Source organism: Lolium perenne, chromosome 3 (genome assembly GCF_019359855.2).
Source record: "Lolium perenne isolate Kyuss_39 chromosome 3, Kyuss_2.0, whole genome shotgun sequence".
In the NCBI taxonomy this organism is placed as follows: domain Eukaryota; kingdom Viridiplantae; phylum Streptophyta; class Magnoliopsida; order Poales; family Poaceae; genus Lolium; species Lolium perenne.
In genome coordinates, this window is record NC_067246.2 from 256,672,405 (window position 1) to 256,699,576 (window position 27,172).

At 47.5% G+C, this 27,172-nt stretch overlaps 1 protein-coding gene across 1 annotated transcript; it reads right to left on the bottom strand.

Annotated features, from left to right (window-relative positions):
- Positions 1-19,710: 19,710 nt before the first annotated feature.
- Positions 19,711-20,639, bottom strand: LOC127344818 (protein LURP-one-related 8). Its single transcript, XM_051371152.2, has one exon. The coding sequence runs from the start codon at positions 20,532-20,534 to the stop codon at positions 19,905-19,907; it is 630 nt and encodes a 209-aa protein (XP_051227112.1). The 5' UTR covers positions 20,535-20,639; the 3' UTR covers positions 19,711-19,904.
- Between the last annotated feature and the right edge of the window lie 6,533 nt (positions 20,640-27,172).

A 27,172-nucleotide genomic window follows, 5' to 3' on the forward strand; every position in this document is an offset into this window, starting at 1 on the left:
CAGTACTGTCCATGCCATGCCTTTGGACAATTCTTCCATGTCCAATGCATACAATCAAGACTACCAAGCATGCTCAGCCAACCTCTTTTCTCATTTATCTCCATCAAGCGTTTGGTGTCATCCTCACTGGGAGCTCGGAGATACGTTGGCCCAAACAACTTGATAATCAGGCGAGCAAACCTGCGGACCGACTCCGATGTAGTATCTTCGCCAATTCGAAGATACTCGTCGGTGTAATCTGCAGGGATGCCATACGCAATGACCCTCATGGCAGCATAGATCTTTTGGAACGCGCTGAAATCCATCACCCCGGCGGCATTCCTACGTTGCTTGAAGTAATTCGAATTGGCTTCGCAGGCCTTGATGATTCGGACGAACAAGATACACCGCATGCGATACCTCCTACGGAACAGATGGGGAGGATAGGTAGGTACCTCGGTGAAGTAGTCCTCCATCAGCTGCTCGTGGCCGAGGAGGCGATTCCATTGGATGTGGTTCTGGCCCAACACGGACCCGCGCCTACGATTCGCGCGGTCCTCCAGCTCCTTGACGGAGAGGAGGAGCATGGTGGCCTCCATCTCGTCGTCCTGGAGCAGCTCGTCGAGGTCGGAATCGTCCGAGCTCGATGAATCCGACAGATCGACATCGACAAACTCGTCACCCGAGCTCATCCTCGATTCGGACGGAGCGGCGGCGGCGGGGGGGCACTCGGAGTTGGGCGAGGAACAGCGGGCGGGGTGCGGGCCGACCTGCGCTACCTCCGGGATGCGGGGCTCGGGCGAATCGGGCGGTGCGGTGGTGGCGTGGGGAGGGAGAGAGCGAGCGGTTGCGCCCTAGATAGGGATCGAGCGTTCGGTTCGCTCGAGCGACCCCTACAAGTACAGGCCGTGTTGAGTTTTCGATCTTGGCCCGAAAAAAGTTTTTCGGTTTTGTCCCTTTTACGGTCATTGGTCGGCGCCATTTTTCAGCCCGAACCCGTAAACTGACGGTTATTTTTTGGTTTTGACCCATTTACTGGCTCTACTAGAGATGCTCTAAGGTCCCGCTTAGGAAAAAAACCCCATCAATTCTAAGTTCTGAACATATAGAGAGGTTTGTCAAAATGAATACTGAATTTCTATTCCATGTCGTTTGTACACTAAACTATATGATCTTAGTCTATCCTAAGTTCTCGACTAGTTTTTCACCGTAAAAAATGGATAATTTGCTACTCCCACTGGCTAAGATGGCACACATGTTAAATATGTCCTCTACTTTTGGACATGCATCATCGACCATGATGAAAATAGCGCACGGTCATGATCGTCTAGCTACTTCTCTATCCCCCTGCCTCCTCCAAATCTTGGTCATGCTCACCAGAGCTGAACGAAGTGGTGCGCTTGGAAACCATAAGGGAGCTAAGGGACCGGATGGCGAGCTTGCACTCGTCTGCAACATGGGGGACACATGCAGGGGCGGAGCTCGAAACAGCCCATGGCTGGTGCTAAACCTAGTTGTGGAGCTAAGTACCTAAGATTTTCATAATATATCATTGAAATTTGATGAATGCGTGTTGGATTGCAGCTACTAGACCAGTGCTACAGACCAGCAGCACTAGGCCTAGCTCCGCCCCTAGACGCATTGGGCGGTCCGGCTCGGTGGGGAACAAATAGATGTGGCACTGCTCCTTTTGTTTCTCGTATCCCGGGCCAATCGTGGCTGGGGGTGCCGTCTCCGGTGGAGCGGCTGGCGGCGGTCACCAACACGGCTCAAATCTGGGCAGAGAGTGAGGTGATGGAGGAGGAAGATTGAGAAAGAAGGGTCTTACAAGTAGGATCCACATGTCATCCTGGTCAAGGTTATCGCATTCCTGCTGTGCCAAACATGCCTTAGGTTCGATTCAGACCAGGACTGCATAGTTTATGGTACAAACTACAAAAAAAATTAAGTTTAAGTTTTGTTTCGACGGTTCAGGGTTTAAAAAATACTCCTTCTGTCCCGTAAAGCGTGTCTTAACTTTATTCAAGTTACAGTGCATGGAGTAGGTTTTTTTCCTTTAGGAACGCACCCCTATTTGGCGGGACTGATCGAAGTTTTTCTTTTTTGGACTGCGCTGAACGCCGAGCTAGACGTCCAGGAGCGTGGCCGTGGACGACGGAATTTAGGCAGTCAGAGTTGGCCGGCCTCCGACGGTGGACTCGCGTCGCGCTCGCGCGCATGGGTTGGTCGCCTCGCCTGGGAACAAAACAGCCGGTCGCTCGGACAAACCAGCAGCTTCCCGTCGATGCGCCCAAAGGTTGGACTCGCTCGCTTTCTTCCGTCACTTGTCACGCTAGGCAGCAGCAGCAGCGTCTTCTTCTTTTTTGCTTTAGCTTCAGCAATGGCCGGTTTGTCAGACATCAACTTCCCTATTGCCTGCACCTCCACGATCCCATCCTTTCCAGATCCCATCTGACATATTTTCACTCCTTTCTTCTCCGCATCCGAGAGCTTCAGGCTGCGCATCAGGCCTTCAACACGATCCATCCTACCACCCCGAAACAGACTGGCGAAAGGAAAACACGATCTAGGTTTTTGGTGTATTACGACCGAGTGCCCTAGACAAACACCCAGAAGGCTATTTTGTGTCTATGTACTGGGAAATTGAAACAGCGAGATCTCGTACTAGCGATGAGACCAGCACGAGACAAGGGTTTTGGGGGTGGTCACGAAAGCACAGCGACAAAGATCACCGGAGACAGAGGATGACCGGAGATTGACGAATAGAGGACACGCAATCGTCAGACCAGTCGTCCGATAATCACGGAGACCAACCGTCACACGAGGGACGGACCAAGTACTCACGCGCAGACATTTTTTATGGCCCGGTTTCTTGCTAGCCAAACACTTGTCCGAGGTCCCGTTTAGAAAAAGAAAAGGTCTACATTAAAATCTGAACTTGTAGAAATTTGCCGAAATGAATCTGAACTCGAATTTCCTATCGTTTGTACACTAAACACTAGTTTTCCGCTATAAAATATGGATAATTTGCTGCTCCTACTAACTAAGACGGCTCATATGTCATATATGTCCTCTACCTCCGAACGTGCATTCGGCATCACTAGGCCTAGCTCCGCCCCTGGACGCATTGGGCGGTCCGGCTCGGTGGGGAACAAATACATGTGGCACTGCTCCTTTTCTTTCTCGTATCCCGTGCCGGTCGTGGCTAGAGGTGCCGTCTCCGGTGGAGAGGCTGGCGGCGGTGACCAACACGGCTCAAATCTGGGCAGAATGTGAGGTGATGGAGGAGGAAGATTGAGGAAGAAGGGTCTTACAAGTAGGGTCCACATATCATCCTGGTCAAGGTTATCGCATTCCTGCTGTGCCAAACATGCCTTAGGTTTGATTTCGATCGGGACTGCGTAGTTTATGGTACAAACTACAAAAAAAAGTTAAAGTTTTGTTTCGACGGTTCAGAGTTTAAAATGCTCATTCTGTCCGGTAAAGCGTGTCTTAACTTTATTCAAATTACAGTGTATGGAGTGGGTTTTTTCCTTTAGGAACGCACCCCTATTTGGCGGGACTGATTGAAGTTTTTTTTTTTCGTTTTGGAGCTTGGGCTGAACGCCGAGCTAGACGTCAAGGAGCGTGGCCGTGGACGACGGAATTTAGGCAGTCAGAGTTGGCCGGCCTCCGACGGTGGACTCGCGTCGCGCTCGCGCGCATGGGTTGGTCGCCTCTCGCCTGGGAACAAAACAGCCTGTCGCTCGGACAAACCAGCAGCGTCCCGTCGATGCTCCCAAAGGTTGGACTCGCTCGAGCTTCTTCCGTCACTGTTTTCGTTCGTTGTGATGAGAAATGCGTCTGCCACCACCTTCAGCGGGAGGACGTAAAGTGATTGGGTCGTCCGCGGAGACGCAAACCTGGCCCAAACATGCGCATGTGATGCGTCTCCGCGGACGCTCCGCGGACACGGAAAGTGTCTGCTCGCGTTTGGCGGACGTTTTGTCTAGCTCACCAGACAGTGACGCAGTGTCGATGCGTCTTCTCCGCCAGTACTGGCGTCGAGGCGTCGCTTCGGCAGTCTATTTGCGCGTTAATGGCGATGCCTCGCATGGCGCCCAGCCGTCGCATACCTCTGCGCACGTAGTAATGGCGATCCCCCGCGTGGCGCGGCTGTCGCCCTGCCTCCGACCTATATAAACAGGGGCGCGAGCATCTCTTCTCCTCCCCACTAAACCCTAGCCGCCGCTTCCGCTCAGCCCTAGCAGATCCACCATGAGCAGCGCCGGACGCGGCCAGGCTGCCGCGCCTCCACCTCCACCTTCACCTCCCACTCAACCTCCTCCGGCCTTGAGCTCCGACGAAGAGTTCGACTCTGAAGACAGCACCGACCTCCTCCACCCGGTCAGGGACGCCGCGGCCCTGGCTGAAGCGGAGAAGGAAGCAGAGGAGGACCGGGCGGCCCATGCGGTGGTCGACGCCGAGCTGGAACAGCGCAGGCTGGCGGCCGACGTAGCCGCAGAGGACTCCGACTCCGAGATATCTTGGTCTTCCGATGACCCTGATGCGCCTACGCCGGAGGAGAGGGCGGCGGAGCAGAGGGCTATCGTCGAGTCTTTCGAGACGCTCAAGGACGACGCCGCGAGCGCGAGGCTAGAGCAGCGCCTGCAAGAGGACGCGACGGCGCACCGAGCCATAGCAGCCGCACGGGAGGCGGCGGAGAAGCAGGCGATGGAGCGACGCAACGACGGTGCCGGCCCGTCCGGAAGCAAGTAGTCTAGTCTTCTAGATCTACATTGTATAGTTTTTATGCATTAAAATGTATTACTTTCTATATTTTTATATGCGATGTAAATCTAAAAATGGGTCGCCCCGATGGACGCACACCCAGACGTAAACGGACACTCGGATAAAATATGTCCGCGGGGCGACGCAAACGGACGCTCGCAACACTTTTGGGCGTCCGAAATGCGTCGCCCCGCTGGAGATGCCCTTATCACCAACATAACAGGGAGCAGCGTCTTCTTCTTTTTTGCTTTGAGGGAGGGGGCAGTAGCGTAGCCGCATTCTTCACTGGGCTAGCATGTCGCGCTATAGACTACTGCTTCGGGCCCTTGCCTCGCTTCCTGGTCAAAAGTTGACATTGTTCATTGGCCGCACAACAATCGTTATCGGCTGGTCAGTCAGATTTTCCCCTCCCAGTCCCAGTGACACACTATTATTTCTAAATAGGCCGGCCCACAGCTGATTAATCCAATTTTCTCCGATTTTTGAACTTTTTAGAAAATTCTGGCCCGATGTTTTCTCCTTCCTTTCCAGTTTTTCCGGCAAATCCTATTCGCCGCTTATTGCGGGCGTTAGGATCGCTCCCGCCTGAAGAAAGTAGCTACTGGGCTAGGCCCATTTTATCGTAAGTTTGTGGTTGCGCGTTTCCATCGGTTTGATCTGGTTTCCGTTATAATTCTCAAAAAAAAAAAAAATCTGGTTTCCGTTATAATATCGCTTCCGGTTTTGTGGGTGTTCTCCTGTTTTATGTTCTTTTTTTGAACATTTTAATTTTTAAACATTTTTCAAGTTCAAACATATTTCATATTTGAACATTTTCCAAATCTAATCTTTTTTGAGATTTGAACTTATTTCTTGAAATTATTCTGATTTTAATTTTGTTCATATTTAAATTTGTTCACATTTGAAATTTGTTCAAAAATGAAATTTGATTATTTTTCGAAAATTTGCAGATTGAAAAAATGTTCACATTGAAATTTGTTCAAATTTTAAAAATATTCTAATTTAGAAATGCTCATTTTTTCAATAATATTAGTAAATGTTTGATTTTTTGAAAACTCGAAATGTCCCTGAACAAAACGTGCATCACTTCACCTCACCTTGCCATGCAAATCTATGCAACTTTTTTCTTCTTCTGAGGAACAGCAAATCTATGCAACTGCACTAGCTGGAACCTAGGCAGCGAGCAGGCTAAACAACGTACGCCACACTGGTGCACAGCTGCGCGCTGGGTCAGGCCCATGTAGGCAACGCCATGAGCGACGCGGCATATCCGGATCGCTAAATGCGATGTATAGGGGCTCCCAGTTTTTCCGGCAATGTTCTAGTTTTTTCTGGGGATTTCTGCCAGTTTTTTTTTTCGATTTACCTCTCATTTTTATATTTTTGAAATTCATGAGCATTTAATTTTTTCGGAAACTTTCTAATTCGTGAATGACTTTAACTTCATGAACTTTTATTAAAATCCAATATATGAAAAAAGTGGACTGAGCTCCCACGACGCTCGACTGGGCGTCTTAGGGGCAAAACTAGTGTCGCTGGTCCGTTAACTACCATCGCCGTCGACCCACGCCGCCACTGTCATCGGCCCTCACCTCGGTGGCGGTGGGCCCTGCCCGAAAGGAGGGTGGGGGTACCCTGTCCCCGGCTCACCCGGGAGAGATTGGAGGCCGAGGAGGCGACCCCGAGTGGATGGAGAAGGTTGTCCTACTAGCGGCGTGGTGGCGAGCTCCAGGCGGCAGTCGTGCGGGCACCAAGGCGACGACCCCCGAATTCATGGCGGCGGTGACGATGCACCTCGATGACGCGACTTTGGTTGGAAGAGGCGTGATGGAGTTAAGAGGTTGCATAGGTGGGTTTCCAGGCGAGGCTGGCGCTCCTGCGTAGCTGCGTGGATGGAAGGTCGGGATCCAACGAGGATCAAGTTGGGCTACAGGATGTCGGCGCGGCTCCAACGGCTTGAGTTGCGGCTTAGGCTGGTGGATGTCGGGGCGACGAGCCCTATATTGGTGGCCGCCGACGTGGTGTTGCAGTAGGTGTCATGGTCGTTGCATCTCGCGTCTATTTGCATATAGGTTGGCTCGTTGAGGAGGCTGCGGGTGTTGGAGCTTGAGGTCGACGACATGATCCCGCGGTGGAGCAGACGAAAATGGGTCGCCGGCCAAAAACACGTCGACCGCAGGACTCCCTAAGCCACCTTCAGTGGTGGGAGCCACCGCCATCGAGGCGATGCCAAAGGCAGCGACAGAAGGGAGGAGAATGCTCGGGGGGGGGGGGGGGGGGGGGTGGGGGGGCAGTGATGTGGTGAGGCTCCTCCGAGTCGCCCGCTGCGGGCGACGTGAGGGTGTTTTCTTCAGGGGCACTCTCGATGACCTCGACCTTACAAGGATACATTTTCCTCCACCAACATACACAAAAGGCTCAAGAAAGTAACAAATGAACACAGACATCGACAATTAAGGGGCTTTGTGCTTCCCAGGGTCGTCTTCATGCTGCACTGTCACCGAAGAAGCTTTCAGAAGAAAGGTGAAGACGGTCGTCAATCGTCATACAAGGAACAAGAAAGCATCATCGCTCAAATGATTTATGAGCAGCATTATCCACATGCCTGTGACGACGGGATCGAAGACTCTCTGTAAGAATACTTCACGCCACATGCTTCTCTATCCCAAGATCAAAGGCAACTCTCGACATCGCCGAGGAGTAAAACATGTTTGATTGATCTGTCCGTTTTAACGGATAAAAGAGAAAGTAAAAAACACTTATTAACGTTAAAATAAAAAGAAGGTCCCACAGGACCAACGTCTAGGACCTTTTCACCTACGTGACTTTTTCTCGTATACACCCTGATTGGGGCATCGATAACCAACAACTGGTTTTGGTCCCCTGTCACACTGACCATATATAAGGAGGGGGGAGGCCAAAAGCTACGTTGCCCGTATCGGATGCTGCCAGATTCGCGGATACGTATCGAATACCCACAGATACCTATCACGCTGATTTTTCATATTTTAAAAAAGAAACAAAATGGTTACTTCAGAGCTAGGTGGAGAAGCGACTAAGAGAGCGTTAAAGATCAGTAATTTATATATATGTTATTAATAATTATATGTATATAAACCGTGTTTTTGGAAAATGGACATATCAACGTTGTTAGTGATGTATAGACATCTTATTGTATATTTGTACATGTACTAGCCTTGGGCCTACAATGAATACAAGTTGCCATTTCTCCAACATGGTATCAGAGCTGAGGTTTAGCTCCTCTTGCATGTAGCAACTCCGTGCTGTCGCCGACGATCTTTTCGGCGAGATTTCCGGCCATCTTGGCACGCCTATTCTTCTTCTCTGGTCGTCCCTATCCGTGCCGGCCCGCACCAAGCGATCCCCAGTCGTGCCTGCTAGTGTAGCAGTGATGGCGTGTATTTCACACGTTCGTTGGGCAACCCCAAGAGGAAGGTATGATGCGCACAGCAGCAAGTTTTCCCTCAGAAAGAAACCAAGGTTTATCGAACCAGGAGGAGCCAAGAAGCACGTTGAAGGTTGATGGTGGCGGGATGTAGTGCGGCGCAACACCAGGGATTCCGGCGCCAACGTGGAACCTGCACAACACAAACAAAGTACTTTGCCCCAACGAAACAGTGAGGTTGTCAATCTCACCGGCTTGCTGTAACAAAGAGTTAACCGTATTGTGTGGAAGATGATTGTTTGCAGAAAACAATAGAACAAGTATTGCAGTAGATTGTATTTCAGTATAGAGAATTGGACCGGGGTCCACAGTTCACTAGAGGTGTCTCTCCCATAAGACGAACAGCATGTTGGGTGAACAAATTACAGTTGGGCAATTGACAAATAAAGAGAGCATGACAATGCACATACATATCATGATGAGTATAGTGAGATTTAATTGGGCATTACGACAAAATACATAGACCGTCATCCAACTGCATCTATGCCTAAAAAGTCCACCTTCAGGTTATCATCCGAACCCCTTCCAGTATTAAGTTGCTAACAACAGACAATTGCATTAAGTATGGTGCGTAATGTAACTAGTGACTACATCCTTGAACATAGCACTAATGTTTTATCCCTAGTGGCAACAGCACAACACAACCTTAGAACTTTTTCATCCTGTCCCGGTGTCAATGCGGGCATGAACCCACTATCGAGCATAAGTACTCCCTCTTGGAGTTACAAGCATCTACTTGGCCAGAGCATCTACTAGTAACGGAGAGCATGCAAGATCATAAACAACACATAGCATAACTTTGATAATCAACATAACAAGTATTCTCTATTCATCGGATCCCAACAAACGCAACATATAGAATTACAGATAGACGATCTTGATCATGCTAGGCAGCTCACAAGATCCGACAATGAAGCACAATGGGGAGAAGACAACCATCTAGCTACTGCTATGGACCCATAGTCCAGGGGTAGACTACTCACACATCACACCGGAGGCGACCATGGCGGCGTAGAGTCCTCCGGGAGATGATTCCCCTCTCCGGCAGGGTGCCGGAGGCGATCTCTGGATCCCCCGAGATGGGATCGGCGGCGGCGGCGTCTCCGGAAGGTTTTCCGTATCGTGACTCTCGGATGCGGGGGTTTCGTCACGGAGACTTTTTATAGGCGGAAGGGCAGGTCAAGAGGCGGCACGGGGGCCCCACATCACAGGCCGGCGCGGCCAAGGGGGCGCGCCGCCTATAGTGTGGCCCCTCCGTGGCCCCTCTTCGTCTCTCCTTCGGACTTCCGGAAGCTTCGTGAGAAAATAGGCCCACAGGCTTTGATTTCGTCCAATTCCGAGAATATTTCCTTACTAGGATTTCTGAAACCAAAAACAGCAGAAAACGACAAGCGACACTTCGGCATCTTGTTAATAGGTTAGTTCCAGAAAATGCACGAATATGACATAAAGTGTGCATAAAACATGTAGATAACATCAATAATGTGGCATGGAACATAAGAAATTATCGATACGTCAGAGACGTATCAGCATCCCCATGCTTAGTTCTGCTCGTCCCGAGCAGGTAAAACGATAACACAGATAATTTCTGGAGTGACATGCCATCATAATCTTGATCATACTATTTGTAAAGCATATGTAGTGAATGCAGCGATCAAAACAATGTATATGACATGAGTAAACAAGTGAATCATATAGCAAAGACTTTTCATGAATAGCACTTCAAGACAAGTATCAATAAGTCTTGCATAAGAGTTAACTCATAAAGCAATAATTCAAAGTAAAGGCATTGAAACAACACAAAAGAAGATTAAGTTTCAGCGGTTGCTTTCAACTTGTAACATGTATATCTCATGGATATTGTCAACATAGAGTAATATAATAAGTGCAATAAGCAAATATGTAGGAATCAATGCACAGTTCACACAAGTGTTTGCTTCTTGAGGTGGAGAGAAATAGGTGAACTGACTCAACATTGAAAGTAAAAGAATGGTCCTCCATAGAGGAAAAGCATCGATTGCTATATTTGTGCTAGAGCTTTGATTTTGAAAACATGAAACAATTTTGTCAACGGTAGTAATAAAGCATATGCATCATGTAAATTATATCTTATAAGTTGCAAGCCTCATGCATAGTGTACTAATAGTGCCCGCACCTTGTCCTAATTAGCTTGGACTACCGGATCATCACAATGCATTGTTTTTACCAAGTGTCACAAAGGGGTACCTCTATGCCGCCTGTACAAAGGTCTAAGGAGAAAGCTCGCATTGGATTTCTCGCTATTGATTATTCTTCAACTTAGACATCCATACCGGGACAACATAGACAACAGATAATGGACTCCTCTTTTATGCATAAGCATATAACAACAATTAATAATTTTCTCATTTGAGATTTGAGGATTGTTGTCCAAAACTGAAACTTCCACCATGGATCATGGCTTTAGTTAGCGGCCCAATGTTCTTCTCTAACATATGCATGCTTAACCCTATGGTGGTAGATCTCTCTTACTTCAGACAAGACGAACATGCATAGCAACTCACATGAAATTCAACAGTGAAAAGTTGATGGCGTCCCCAGTGAACATGGTTATCGCACAACGAGCAACTTAATAAGAGATAAAGTGCATAATTACATATTCAATACCACAATAGTTTTTAAGCTATTTGTCCCATGAGCTATATATTGCAAAGGTGGATGATGGAATTTTAAAGGTAGCACTCAAGCAATTTACTTTGGAATGGCGGAAAATACCATGTAGCATAGGTAGGTATGGTGGACACAAATGGCATAGTGGTTGGCTCAAGTATTTTGGATGCATGAGAAGTATTCCCTCTCGATACAAGGTTTAGGCTAGCAAGGCTTATTTGAAACAAACACAAGGATGAACCGGTGCAGCAAAACTCACATAAAAGACATATTGAAAACATTATAAGACTCTACACCGTCTTCCTTGTTGTTCAAACTCAATACTAGAAATTATCTAGACCTTAGAGAAACCAAATATGCAAACCAAATTTTAGCATGCTCTATGTATTTCTTCATTAACGGGTGCAAAGCATATGATGCAAGAGCTTAAACATGAGCACAACAATTGCCAAGTATCACATTACCCAAGACATTTATAGCAATTACTACATGTATCATTTTCCAATTCCAACCATATAACAATTTAACGAAGGAGAAACTTCGCCATGAATACTATGAGTAGAAACCAAGGACATACTTGTCCATATGCTACAGCGGAGCGTGTCTCTCTCCCATAAAGTGAATGCTAGGATCCATTTTATTCAAACAAAACAAAAACAAAAACAAACCGACGCTCCAAGAAAAAGCACATAAGATGTGATGGAATAAAAATATAGTTTCAGGGGAGGAACCTGATAATGTTGTCGATGAAGAAGGGGATGCCTTGGGCATCCCCAAGCTTAGACGCTTGAGTCTTCTTGATATATGCAGGGGTGAACCACCGGGTGCATCCCCAAGCTTAGAGCTTTCACTCTCCTTGATCATGTTGCATCATACTCCTCTCTTGATCCTTGAAAACTTCCTCCACACCAAACTCGAAACAACTCATTAGAGGGTTAGTGCACAATATAAATTGACATATTTAGAGGTGACACAATCATTCTTAACACTTCTGGACATTGCATAATGCTACTGGACATTAGTGGATCAAAGAAATTCATCCAACATAGCAAAAGAGGCAATGCGAAATAAAAGGCAGAATCTGTCAAAACAGAACAGTTCGTATTGACGAATTTTAAAGTGGCACCAGACTTGCTCAAATGAAAATGCTCAAATTGAATGAAAGTTGCGTACATATCTGAGGATCATGCACGTAAATTGGCTTAATTTTCTGAGTTACCTACAGGGAGGTGGACCCAGATTCGTGACAGCAAAGAAATCTGGAACTGTGCAGTAATCCAAATCTAGTACTTACTTTTCTATCAAAGGCTTAACTTGGCACAACAAAACACAAAACTAAGATAAGGAGAGGTTGCTACAGTAGTAAACAACTTCCAAGACACAAAATAAAAACAAAGTACTGTAGGTAAAAATATGGGTTGTCTCCCATAAGCGCTTTTCTTTAACGCCTTTCAGCTAGGCGCAGAAAGTGTGTATCAAGTATTATCGAAGGGTGGTACTTCTACAGCGGGGTGTGGGCTTTTCTCAACCAGGCATAGTATATTAGATACATAAGTTTTAGCATCTCCCTTTTCATTAGTCTTAGGCGTGCTACTCTCATCAAACAAATTTTCAGGAACAAGCCAAGCATAGTTATTTTCTAGTGCATCATTCATGGCTAGGAGCTTACATGGTATTGGTGCTTTGATCTCCCCTCCATCATCAATATTATTAGTGTATCTTATTCTATATATATCCATCTTTTCAAGGAGACTAACAAAATTAGTAGGAGAACCAAGCATATTAAATTTAGCAAACACCTTTCTAGCTTCTCTTGCTAGACCACCAAATTCTCTAAGAAGGGTTTCTAATACAAAATCTTTCTTTTCCCCTTCTTCCATATCGCCAAGTGTGAAAAACATGTGTTGGATTATAGGATTAAGATTAACAAATTTAGTTTCCAACAGGCGAACTAAATGCGCAGCAGCAATTTCATAAGTAGGCGCAAGGTCTACCAAGTGTCTATCTTCAAAATTTTCAATAGTACTAACATGATTAAAAAATTCTTCTATATTATTTCTCCCAACTATAGACCCACGTCCTACCGGTATGTTTTTTGTGGTAAAATTAAAAGGAAACATGATGAATAAAGTAAAGTAAGTGCAAGTAAACTAATTTTTTTGTGTTTTTGATATAGCAAACAAGATAGCAAATAAAGTAAAACTAGCAACTAATTTTTTTGTATTTTGATTTAGTGCAGCAAACAAAGTAGTAAATAAAACTAAGCAAGACAAAAACAAAGTAAAGAGATTGAGAAGTGGAGACTCCCCTTGCAGCGTGTCTTGATCTCCCGCAACGGCGCGCCGAGAAAAAGAGCTTGATGGCGTGTATTTCACACGTTCGTTGGGCAACCCCAAGAGGAAGGTATGATGCGCACAGCAGCAAGTTTTCCCTCAGAAAGAAACCAAGGTTTATCGAACCAGGAGGAGCCAAGAAGCACGTTGAAGGTTGATGGCGGCGGGATGTAGTGCGGCGCAACACCAGGGATTCCGGCGCCAACGTGGAACCTGCACAACACAAACAAAGTACTTTGCCCCAACGAAACAGTGAGGTTGTCAATCTCACCGGCTTGCTGTAACAAAGAGTTAACCGTATTGTGTGGAAGATGATTGTTTGCAGAAAACAGTAGAACAAGTATTGCAGTAGATTGTATTTCAGTATAGAGAATTGGACCGGGGTCCACAGTTCACTAGAGGTGTCTCTCCCATAAGACGAACAGCATGTTGGGTGAACAAATTACAGTTGGGCAATTGACAAATAAAGAGAGCATGACAATGCACATACATATCATGATGAGTATAGTGAGATTTAATTGGGCATTACGACAAAATACATAGACCGTCATCCAACTGCATCTATGCCTAAAAAGTCCACCTTCAGGTTATCATCCGAACCCCTTCCAGTATTAAGTTGCTAACAACAGACAATTGCATTAAGTATGGTGCGTAATGTAACTAGTGACTACATCCTTGAACATAGCACTAATGTTTTATCCCTAGTGGCAACAAAGCACAACACAACCTTAGAACTTTCATCATGTCCCGGTGTCAATGCAGGCATGAACCCACTATCGAGCATAAGTACTCCCTCTTGGAGTTACAAGCATCTACTTGGCCAGAGCATCTACTAGTAACGGAGAGCATGCAAGATCATAAACAACACATAGCATAACTTTGATAATCAACATAACAAGTATTCTCTATTCATCGGATCCCAACAAACGCAACATATAGAATTACAGATAGACGATCTTGATCATGTTAGGCAGCTCACAAGATCCGACAATGAAGCACAATGGGGAGAAGACAACCATCTAGCTACTGCTATGGACCCATAGTCCAGGGGTAGACTACTCACACATCACACCGGAGGGCGACCATGGCGGCGTAGAGTCCTCCGGAGATGATTCCCCTCTCCGGCAGGGTGCCGGAGGCGATCTCCTGGATCCCCCGAGATGGGATCGGCGGCGGCGGCGTCTCTGGAAGGTTTTCCGTATCGTGGCTCTCGGTACTGGGGGTTTCGTCACGGAGACTTTTTATAGGCGGAAGGGCAGGTCAAGAGGCGGCACGGGGGCCCCACACCACAGGCCGGCGCGGCCAAGGGGGGGGGCCGCGCCGCCCTATAGTGTGGCCCCTCCGTGGCCCCTCTTCGTCTCTCCTTCGGACTTCTGGAAGCTTCGTGAGAAAATAGGCCCCTGGGCTTTGATTTCGTCCAATTCCGAGAATATTTCCTTACTAGGATTTACGAAACCAAAAACAGCGAAAAACAGAAGCGGCACTTCGGCATCTTGTTAATAGGTTAGTTCCAGAAAATGCACGAATATGACATAAAGTGTGCATAAAACATGTAGATAACATCAATAATGTGGCATGGAACATAAGAAATTATCGATACGTCAGAGACGTATCAAGCAGCCATCACCGGCCCTGCCCCGTCCCGGCCGGCCCTGCTCCGCCTCTGCCCTGCCCCGGCCAACTCCGTCTCCGGCCGCCTCGGCCGGCCCTACCCCGCCTTCGGCCCGCCCAGGCCGGCTCCACCTCCGGCCGGCCCTTTCCCGGTCGCTGCTCGGGCTGCAGCACGTCCTGAGCTGCGTCTCTGGTACTTCTCTTTCTGTTGCTGGTCGTGCCACTCTTTCTACTCTCTCTTTTCCGCTCCTGATGTTTCTCATGTTCCCCGTCTTATCATGAACTTGTTTTCCGCTGCTCAACTTACTGATTCTGGTTGTCGGGTCATTCTTGATGTTGATTCCTATTCTGTTCAGGACACTCACACTCGAGCACTGGTTGGGGCTAGCCCTCGGTGCCGTGACTCCCAGGGATTTTGGGAGCTTGACTGGCTTCATGTTCCTTCTTCCACCACTTCACCGACTGCACCATGTGTGCTTGTTGCTTCCACTACCGCCTCCTTTCAGAAGTGGCATCATCGTCTTGGTCATCTTTGTGGTTCTCACTTGTCATCTTTACTTCGTCGAGGTATTCTAGGGCCTGTCTCAGGAGATATCTCGCTTGAAGGTTGTCATGGCTGTAGGATTGGTAAACAAAATCAGTTACCTTATCCTACTAGTGAGTGTGTATCTCAACGCCCCTTTGATTTGGTCCATTCTGATGTATGGGGTCCTGCTCCCTTTGCTTCCAAGGGGGGCCATCGCTACTATGCTATTTTTATCGATGATTTCTCTCACCACACTTGGATCTATTTTATGACGCAGCGAGGTTTTTATATAAGCGTTTTGCTGCCATGGTCCATACTCAGTTTTCCATGCCTATACGTGTCTTTCGGGCTGATTCTGCTGATGAGTATATCTCAGTGTTGTTGCGTGGTTTTCTTGCTGAGCAGGGCACTCTTGCCCAGTTCTCCTGTCTTGGCGCCCATGCCCAAAATGGTGTGGCTGAGCGCAAGCATCGCCACCTGCTTGAGACGGCTCGTGCGATGATGATCGCTGCCTCTCTTCCCCCTCACTTATGGGCTGAGGCTGTGTCTATTTCCACCTATCTCATTAACCTCCAGCCCTCCACAACCTTGCAGGGTGGTATTCCTCTTGAGCGTCTTACTGGTCACACTCCTGATTACTCGACCCTTCGTCTTTTTGGTTGCGTTTGCTATATTCTTCTTGCTCCACGCGAACGCACCAAGCTGACTGCTCAATCTGTTGAGTGTGTCTTCCTTGGCTACAACCCTGAGCACAAGGGATATAAGTGTTGCGATCCTATTTGTCGTCGGATGCGCATATCTCGGGATGTCACCTTTGATGAGTCCCGTCCTTTCTACCCGCGTCTCTCCTCCTCTTCCTTCTCGGTGGATGATATCTCTTTTCTCATGTTACCTGACTCACCTCCTCCTATGCCTCAGGTCCTGCTCCGCCGAGTCTCTCACCACCTTCTCCTCCTTCGCCCACCAGACCCCCCTCTCCTCCCTCACCACCTTCCCTACCCTACCCTCCACACCTTCCTCTCCCATATCACCTTCCTCGCCTACGGTGATCCCTCTCTACCCTTTTCACTACTCCCGGTGTCCACGTGAGGATGATGCGTGCACGGGCCGAGAGGGAGGAATTGTTCTCACGCAAGTACACCACCGACGTCTTAACATCATGGTGAAGACTGAAGACAACCTAACCGGCCTTCATAAAAAGTAGGAGCGTGGAGGACACGGCAGCCTCTGGTTCTGGACGTCGGCGGGAGGACACGTCTCTCCCACAAAGACTCCCGCCTCCAAAGACTTCCTTTTGATCTTGAATGAAGGAGCATCATGGGTGCAACTGATTGCTCGTAGATCCTGAATAACTTGAAAGATTATCTGCACCCATGTGGGTACAGTGCAGTCCCGAATGAAATCGATCTGAGGAGGTGTATGTTCCGGCAAGCTTTCATGCATGAATTTTAAAGCTCATAGTTTTAGTAGAGGCGCCACTACCCACGAGGTTTGCCGGCATCTCCGGCATTTGTATATGCCAAAGATTGTTGTATCCCGAACATTATTGTGTGAGATCGATAAAGCAGTCCGGATTCGCTGAAAAAACCGTTCCACCCAGGAGTCACACAAATACCTCATGTGCACAATTCAGTAAGCCCTCAGGAGACACCACCACCTTACACATGAGGGCAAAAGTTTGCACATACACTGGTCAGAACTCATAAGAACGCAAGATAGTTCGGCTTTTGCAAGCTGCACATTTCGCGCTATCGGCTGCCTACCACTCTTCCATAATTTCAGACTGAATCACGCACGTACCGTCACTAGCTGGACTGACACGCCAGACTGCCCAGGAAGTGCCTGGGCACCAGCCTTTTCTTTAGGCCGTAACTGAATTTCGTTCCGATCCCAGGTTTGCGTCTCTTCTCGAGGGCAGCATGTTTGTGGTAGAAAAGAACAGATGAAAAAGAACAGCCAAGTGGCAGTCACCCGGCTTGCCACTAGCTGACATGATTCTTGTGACGAGGGGTTTGTAACCACCAACCTATGCTGTTATGAAGAGAAGGACATATACATGAAATAAAGAACTGAAGAATTCATGCTAAATAATGCAGATAATATTCTGGAAAGAAGTTAACCGAAGAAGGACGAGAAAGGCTGAATTGAGAAACGGCAATGAAAAATGAATAATTACGAGATAAAGATTGCAGAAAACACAAGGCTGAAGGAAGTTACTGAAGTGAAAAAAACATAAGAGTGAAGAACACTCAAATGACTAATAAACAAACTGAAGAAAACAAATGAAGAAACCATGACAGAAGCAAGTAAAAGATGATGAAAGTTACTGAAGTAAATAACAATAATAACCTAATTAGAATAAAACTCTAAAGAAAAAGAGAATGGGAACTGACGAAAATAAAATGCATAACCTTCAAACTGAGACTGAAGAGGAAACAATATAAGGAGTAAATAAAACGTGAATGAGAACTGAAAAAAAAGATAGTTAGACGAAATGAAGAACAGTCGATGAAAGAAAATAAAAAGAAAAAGGTGGCCGAAGAAAAAGAGAGTGAGGACTGAAGAAATCACCTTCAAACTGGACAAAGTGATAAAATAAAATAAAAAGAAGAAAGAGAGACTGATAACTGAAAACTAGTAAGCAGCACTTCTCATTCTTAGTCCTCGTGTTGAAAAATGATGGCTGCAGAAAGAGAGAGTGAGGACCGTAGAAATCACCTTCAGATTGAAAGAAAAAATGAAGAAATGATTGGTGAAAGAAAAAAGGAGAAAATGATGAATGAAGAAAGAGAGAGAGAGTGAAGACTGAAGGAGCATTTGATGGTGGGTGATGAGGAAACTTATACGTGATAATGAGTTCCAAAGCCTCTTTCAATCCTTCCTTTATCAATCACTTCATGTCGTATTTAGTCTTTACCGGAGATGGTTGTTAACGCACCAACGAAGAAAACAAGGTGAGGTGGCGGAAGCCTCCAGGTTACAGGGCTTCCACCAGTGGAGGGCTTCGTCAGTTCGTTATGACCAATTTAAACGGGGGTGTTGCGACGAAGTTTACAGGAGGCACTGTAATTGCTAATGTTTCGTTGAGCTTCAGGTGTTGCTGTTGATTTGCTGATAGATGCGCCGTGTTTTTTTTTTTTTTTTGCGAACAACAGACCCGCCGTGTATTGACTCACTCGCCTGCCGTGTAGCTCTTCCACTTACTTTTGATCTTCAATGAAGGACCCTCATGGGTATGCAACTGGTTGCTTGCCGGCCCTGAATAACTCGAGAGATCTGAACCCATGTGGCCATGTGGGTACAGTCCGGTCTTGAAAAGATCGATATGAAGAAGTATATGCATGCATGTGTGTTCCAGGCTTCCAGCAAGCTTTCCTGCACGAGCTGTATAATTTCAAATTTTAAAGCTCATGGCTTAGTATCCCAACATTATTATGTGTGTGATCGATATAGCAATCTGGTTTCACTACAAAGCTGTGTGACACTCGGGACTTCAGGAGTCATATGAATACCTCCAGCCTCCAATTTTGATGCAGAGAACAGGAGCTAAATCTCCTCTTCTAAAAAAAAAAACCCTCCAGCCTCCAGGAAAGACTACCCATATATATAGCTCATGTGCAAAGTTCAGTAAGCCTGCAGCAGACAATCACCAGCTTTCACATACACACGGCAGAAGTTTACACGAACTGGTCAGAAAAACGCAAGATAATCCGGCTTTTGCAAGCTGCACATATATATCGGCTGCCTACCAATCCTCCATGAATTCAGACTCAATCACAGCACGTACCATCACCAGCTGGACTCACACGCCAGATGTTCCCAGAAAGTGCCTGTTCACCAGATTTTCTCTCGGCCCTAACTGAATTTCGTTCCGACCCCTCCCAGGTGTGCACGTCTCTTCTCCAGGGCGGCATGGTCCCCTGGAGCTGTAGCTAGCAAGGGGCCAAACGACGAGTCATAGTCCTGCCTGCCAGTCCACATGATCGGAAAGGCTTGACAGAAATGTTTTCACAAATATGATTCCATGTTTCCATCCAGCGCGGAAAGCAGAGGAGAAGACGAGAAACAATGTCTCTCTCCGGTTATCTGGTCGATCCCTTTGGAGAGATACCAGAAGCTGGAAAGCCACGAAATGTATGTATGTACGCAAGGAGAAGATGGTGACGGCACTCTGTAGAGGACAAGATGTTATCGCCAAGCCGAGAAGCTGAGAACCGTATACAAAGAAATTTGTCTATACTAGTATTGTTTTTCATTCCTTAATTTTCTGGGTATCTACAATTCCATCCATCCTTACCAAAATTCACACACGATTTTGCTCTCGAATACACACACACACAGACGCGCGCAGTAGGAGGATGCAAGACTTCCATGGATGGATCCAAAAAGAGCTTCAATTGGCCATATACAAATATATGCGAATTGGCGGGGGCATCACGGAGCAGAGCCTGCTCTCATGCCCACACATCGATCCATCCACCGATTTTCAACTCGTTCGTAACCCCAACCCAACCCCAAGTGTAAGGGGCAAAAAAACCTAGCTTGACTAGATCGAAATACAACAAACAATTCATGTGGACCAGCTCCTGAGGAGGGACGGCCTGGCGAACATCTGCTCCAGCGCCACCACGACAGCCATGGCGAGAGACACGCCGACGCCGGGCTGCACCACCAGGCGGAATACGTCCGTGCCGACCACTTCCTTGGGCTTCACCTCCGCCACCGCGCGCCTCTCGGCGTCGTACACCACGCAGCACCGCCGCGCGTACGACCCCTCCACCTCGTACGACGGCGACGAGGGAGAGGCCCCACCACCGGCGCACGCCGTGACGTGCGCCATCGTCTTCCCCCGCCCGCTCCGCCGGACAGCGTAGACTGGCCGCCGCGTCTCCTCGCCGGCGAACACGAGCCACTGCTCGCCATGCAGGCTGAACCGCTTGCGGCGGACGGTGAAGGCGGGGCGGCCGGCCGCGTCCATGAGGACCACCTCGTCGCCGGTCTCGGACGCGTAGCTGTCGACGCGGTAGGCCAGGTTGCCCTTGGCGTCGAACACCGTGAACCCCTTGCAGTCGAACAGCAGCGACTTGCGCCACACCGTCAGCGTCGTCGGCGCCTCCTCCGCTCGCTCGGCGATGGAGCTGGCCGCCTGGACGACGACGGCGCCCGGCGCGGGTACCATGTTGGGGTGAACCTTCGCCATGTATCGATCGAGACTTCTTGCGTAGAAGCCCGAGAGTTTACAGAGGTGGTTGCCGGGTAGTTAGCTGATTCGGCTAGGTTTCCTGGTTCTGAGAATGGAGTCTGCGGTAGGGGCGGTACTTATATGCAGGTCTCGCTCCGTGATGGACCTGAGAGATACTGTACGCCCGCGCAACGACAGGCAAAGCCATGTTGCTCTGACGTGCGTAGGGACAGGGCGACATGGGCTGCTGTTTAACGACCTCTTCCTCCTTGGCTAATAATACTATCACCACTGTTTGGACTATCATAAATAAAAAAGCAGTAGGGCTCTTTTGATTTATAGGATAGGAAAAACGTAGGACTAGAAAAAGTATAAGCTTGAAATTTCATTATATGGGAAGATACGGCGTGTATGATTGTAGCACATGAATTTTCTATGAAATATGACTTCATGTTATTTTCTTATAGGATTTGTACTACTCCCTCCGATCCGAAAAGAGTGTCGGATGGTTAGTGTAATTGCGTTTTACCATTAAGCCCTTTTAAAACCAGAAATTGATGCAACGACGATTAAAAACTGATGACCGGGTTCTTTGCAGCACCTAGTCTATCTGGTAGAAGGGTCGGGCCGTGGGCTGCGATGCAGGTCAGCGGTGCGAACAAGGGCACGCTGCGGAGCGGGGAGAGCAGCTCGAGACAGCCCCGTCGATGGGAGGAGATCGGAGGGGTGGCCCCGTCGATGGGAGCAGCGGTGGCTGCACGGTCGGGGGCGAGTACGTAGGGGCAGAGCGGCCGCACGGCTTGGGGCGGCAGGGCGGCGGGTGGCCGCATGGCTTTGGCAGGCCGACGGGCGGCAGGCGGCCGCACGGCTGGGGCAGGGCGGCGGCGGGCAGGGCAAGCCGCCAATTTTCTAGGAAGAAGATAGGACTGGTTCCTCTGCTGACTTCGTGCTTTTCGGGAGGATTTTGTTGGGGAGCGATGATGGAGATCCACCCGGCTTGATGGTGGAGTGCGGGTTAAGAAAAAATAAACGCAAGGTTGTTTCTATAAAATGGTTCGTCCGACATTTTTTTAGGATCGGAGGGAGTACAAGATTTATGCAGGATTATTTTCTATAGGATATATTCCTATAAATCAAACAATCTATATAGAAGATTTTCCCATTATATCTAAATCCTACATAATTTTTTATACGAATTCTATGAATCAAATGAATCCTAAAGCACGTTACTCGCGAGAATTTGGGGATGATGTAGATAAAAAATTCTCGGTTTTGCTAATTCTCCTACGCTATCAAGTAGGCGGATTGGTCTGTGCTGCTCGCTGACGGGATCAGACATATGTCTTAGATGATGCGGTTTTCTAAATAATACATTTTTCATTAATTCCACGAATAATACTTGATTTTAAACTTTTTCAAAAATAATAATGCTTCGGGGAAACCTGTACCTCGATTGGACCTTATCGGGTCATCATTTCACGAAAGGTTAGTTGCAACTATGATTTATTTAATTACAAGTGAGATTGCAATAGAAAAATGTCTCGAATAGCTGGATTTGCATTGTGATATGTGCTAGCGTGAGCTGCCACAGTTAACTGAAAATTAGTTACACTCAAAAATTTACTACTCCCTTCATCCATAAAAAAATGTCTTAGATTTATATAAATTTAGATGTAGCTATACACTAGATAGTGCCTACAGATATCCACATCTAGATAAATCTAAGACCGTCGAGACCATGTTTGTGAAGCCGGACTTCCCCTCCTGGGTCGCCTCGCGTGAGGCAGCTTTGGGGGCTCCCAAACCCTAAAAAAGCGGCACCCCGATCTACTTTCTCCGTCTGCCAGCGGCACCGACCGAATGCTAGGTGTAGAACGGCATGCTCTAACCAATGCAACCAAAAGACCGATCTGATGGAAGAGATTAGGCAATGCATTTATACTTCAACACTCCCCCTCACGTGTGGCTCCCTCAGGCCTAAACGTGGATCGAAAGTGGGCTGCAATATTTTTATTTTTTATATTGCGCCAGCCGTGTCTTGAACTCAAGACCTCTTGGCTCTGATACCATGTAGAACTGCATACTCTAACCAATGCAACCAAAAGACCGATCTGATGGAAGAGATTAGGCAATGCATTTATACTTCAACACTAGGGAGGAGGGGGGGACGCCGCGCTCTTTAGGCTCCCCTTCACATGGATGCGGGGTCTCACCTAGGCGGAGGTCGCGGACTACAGGTTCGGCGGTGCGACCTTGGTGCCGTCTGCTAGACAATGGCGAGGCCGCGAAGCTCGGCGGGGAGAAGAGGAGGGTGGCAGTGATGGTGGCGCATCGGCAAGGAGACTGAGACACGGTGTCAAGGGCCCAAGTCGATGAGGCAGCGGCGGCGAGGCTCGTCCAGGAACGATCCTGGCGAGTGAGGCGTGTAACTCACACGTTCGTTGGGAACCCCAAGAGGAAGGTATGATGCGCACAGCAGCAAGTTTTCCCTCAGAAAGAAACCAAGGTTTATCGAACCAGGAGGAGCCAAGAAGCACGTTGAAGGTTGATGGCGGCGGGATGTAGTGCGGCGCAACACCAGGGATTCCGGCGCCAACGTGGAACCTGCACAACACAACCAAAGTACTTTGCCCCAACGAAACAGTGAGGTTGTCAATCTCACCAGCTTGCTGTAACAAAGGATTAACCGTATTGTGTGGAAGATGATTGTTTGCAGAAAACAGTAGAACAAGTATTGCAGTAGATTGTATTTCAGTAAAGAGAATTGGACCGGGGTCCACAGTTCACTAGAGGTGTCTCTCCCATAAGATAAACAGCATGTTGGGTGAACAAATTACAGTTGGGCAATTGACAAATAAAGAGAGCATGACAATGCACATACATATCATGATGAGTATAGTGAGATTTAATTGGGCATTACGACAAAGTACATAGACCGCCATCCAACTGCATCTATGCCTAAAAACTCCACCTTCAGGTTATCATCCGAACCCCCTCCAGTATTAAGTTGCAAAGCAACAGACAATTGCATTAAGTTAGGTGCGTAATGTAATCAACAACTACATCCTTAGACATAGCATCAATGTTTTATCCCTAGTGGCAACAGCACAACACAACCTTAGAACTTTCTGTCACTGTCCTAGGTGTCAATGCAGGCATGAACCCACTATCGAGCATAAGTACTCCCTCTTGGAGTTACAAGCATCTACTTGGCCAGAGCATCTACTAGTAACGGAGAGCATGCAAGATCATAAATAACACGTAGATATAACTTTGATAATCAACATAACAAGTATTCTCTATTCATCGGATCCCAACAAACGCAACATATAGAATTACAGATAGATGATCTTGATCATGTTAGGCAGCTCACAAGATCCGACAATGATAGCACAATGGGGAGAAGACAACCATCTAGCTACTGCTATGGACCCATAGTCCAGGGGTAGACTACTCACACATCACACCGGAGGCGACCATGGCGGCGTAGAGTCCTCCGGGAGATGATTCCCCTCTCTCCGGCGGTGCGGAGGCGATCTCCTGGATCCCCGAGATGGGATCGGCGTTGGCGGCGTCTACGGAAGGTTTTCCGTATCGTGGCTCTCGGTGCGGGGGTTTCGTCACGGAGGCTATTTGTAGGCGGAAGGGCAGGTCAAGAGGCGGCACGGGGCCCCACCACAGGCCGGCGCGGCCAAGGGGGGCCGCGCCGCCTAGGGTGTGGCCCCCTCGTGGCCCCTCTTCGTCTCTCCTTCGGACTTACGGAAGCTTCGTGGAAAAATAGGCCCTGGGCTTTGATTTCGTCCAATTCCGAGAATATTTCCTTACTAGGATTTCTGAAACCAAAAACAGCAGAAAACAAGAATCGGCACTTCGGCATCTTGTTAATAGGTTAGTTCCAGAAAATGCACGAATATGACATAAAGTGTGCATAAAACATGTAGATAACATCAATAATGTGGCATGGAACATAAGAAATTATCGATACGTCGGAGACGTATCAGCGAGCAGTGGTCGTCCATCCCTACGTTGCAAGCGTACTGCGACGCTTTCCTGGTGGCTGACGGCGTGGGAGAAGGAGGCGAGGGGCAGGCTCGATATGGGCTACCACGGCACGGATCTGGCTTTCGCGTTTGGACCCTTACGCCACATGGTGGTCGCGCGGAGTGGGTAACTGATACGCGTACAACACGCGTCCGTTGGGACCCGAAGAGGAAGGTGTGATGCGTACAGCGGCAAGTTTTCCCTCAGTATGAAACCAAGGTTTAATCGAACCAGTAGGAGCCAAGAAGCACGTTGAAGGTTGATGGCGGCGAGATGTAGTGCGGCGCAACACCAGGGATTCCGGCGCCAACGTGGAACCTGCACAACACAACCAAAGTACTTTGCCCCAACGAAACAGTGAGGTTGTCAATCTCACCGGCTTGCTGTAACAAAGGATTAGATGTATAGTGTGGATGATGATTGTTTGCAGAGAACAGTAAAGAACAATTGCAGTAGATTGTATTCGATGTAAAGAATAGGACCGGGGTCCACAGTTCACTAGTGGTGTCTCTCCCATAAGATAAATAGCATGTTGGGTGAACAAATTACAGTTGGGCAATTGACAAATAGAGAGGGCATGACCATGCACATACATGATATGATGAGTATTGTGAGATTTAATTGGGCATTACGACAATGTACATAGACCGCTATCCAGCACGCATCTATGCCTAAAAAGTCCACCTTCAGGTTATCATCCGAACCCCTTCCAGTATTAAGTTGTAAACAACAGACAATTGCATTAAGTATGGTGCGTAATGTAATCAATAACTACATCCTCGGACATAGCATCAATGTTTTATCCCTAGTGGCAACAAAGACATCCATAACCTTAGAGGTTTGTCACTCCCCCAGATTCACGGAGACATGAACCCACTATCGAGCATAAATACCCCCTCTTGGAGTTAAGAGTAAAAACTTGGCCAGAGCCTCTACTAATAACGGAGAGCATGCAAGATCATAAACAACACATAGACATGAATTGATAATCAACATAACGTAGTATTCTCTATCCATCGGATCCCAACAAACACAACATATAGCATTACAGATAGATGATCTTGATCATGTTCGGCAGCTCACAAGATCCGACAATGAAGCACATAAGGAGAAGACAACCATCTAGCTACTGCTATGGACCCATAGTCCAGGGGTGAACTACTCACTCATCACTCCGGAGGCGACCATGGCGGTGTAGAGTCCTCCGGGAGATGAATCCCCTCTCCGGCAGGGTGCCGAAGGCGATCTCCTGAATCCCCCGAGATGGGATTGGCGGCGGCGGCGTCTCTGGAAGGTTTTCCGTATCGTGGCTCTCGGTACTGGAGGTTTCGCGACGAAGGCTATTTGTAGGCGGAAGGGCAGGTCAAGGGGCGTCACGAGGGGCCCAGATGACAGGGTGGCGCGGCCAAGGGCTGGGCCGCGCCGCCCTACCATCTGGCCACCTCGTGGCCCCACTTCGTCAGCTCTCCGGTCTTCTGGAAGCTTCGTGTGAAAATAGGCCCCTGGGCGTTGATTTCGTCCAATTCCGAGAATATTTCCTTACTAGGATTTCTGAAACCAAAAACAGCAGAAAACAACAACTGGCTCTTCGGCATCTTGTTAATAGGTTAGTTCCAGAAAATGCATAAATGTGACATAAAGTATGCATAAAATATGTAGATATCATCAATAATGTGGCATGGAACATAGACGTATCAACATCCCCAAGCTTAGTTTCTGCTCGTCCCGAGCAGGTAAACGATAACAAAGATAATTTCTGGAGTGACATGCCATCATAACTTTGATCATACTATTGTAAGCATATGTAATGAATGCAGCGATCCAAACAATGTAAATGACATGAGTAAACAACTGAATCATATAGCAAAGACTTTTCATGAATAGTACTTCAAGACAAGCATCAATAAGTCTTGCATAAGAGTTAACTCATAAAGCAATAATTCAAAGTAAAGGTATTGAAGCAACACAAAGGAAGATGAAGTTTCAGCGGTTGCTTTCAACTTGTAACATGTATATCTCATGGATATTGTCAATGTAAAGTAATATAACAAGTGCAATATGCAAGTATGTAGGAATCAATGCACAGTTCACACAAGTGTTTGCTTCTTGAAGTGGAGAGAAATAGGTGAACTGACTCAACAATAAAAGTAAAAGAAAGGTGCTTCAAAGAGGAAAGCATCAATTGCTATATTTGTGCTAGAGCTTTTATTTTGAAAACATATAGAGATCATAAAAGTAAAATTTTGAGAGGTGTATGTTGTTGTCAACGAATGGTAGTGGGCACTCTAACCCCCTCGCCAGACAAACCTTCAAAGAGCGGCTCCCATTTTATTTTTATTTTTGTGTGGCACTCCTTCCAACCTTTCTTTCACAAACCATGGCTAACCGAATCCTTCGGGTGCCTGCCAACAATCTCATACCATGAAGGAGTGCCTTTTTATTTTAGTTTTATTATGATGACACTCCTCCCCACCTTTGCTTTCTCAAGCCATGGCTAACCGAATCCTTCGGGTGTCGTCCAACAATCACATACCATGGAGGAGTGTCTATTTTTGTTAATTAATTTGGGACTGGGAATCCCATTGCCAGCCCTTTTTGCAAAATTATTGGATAAG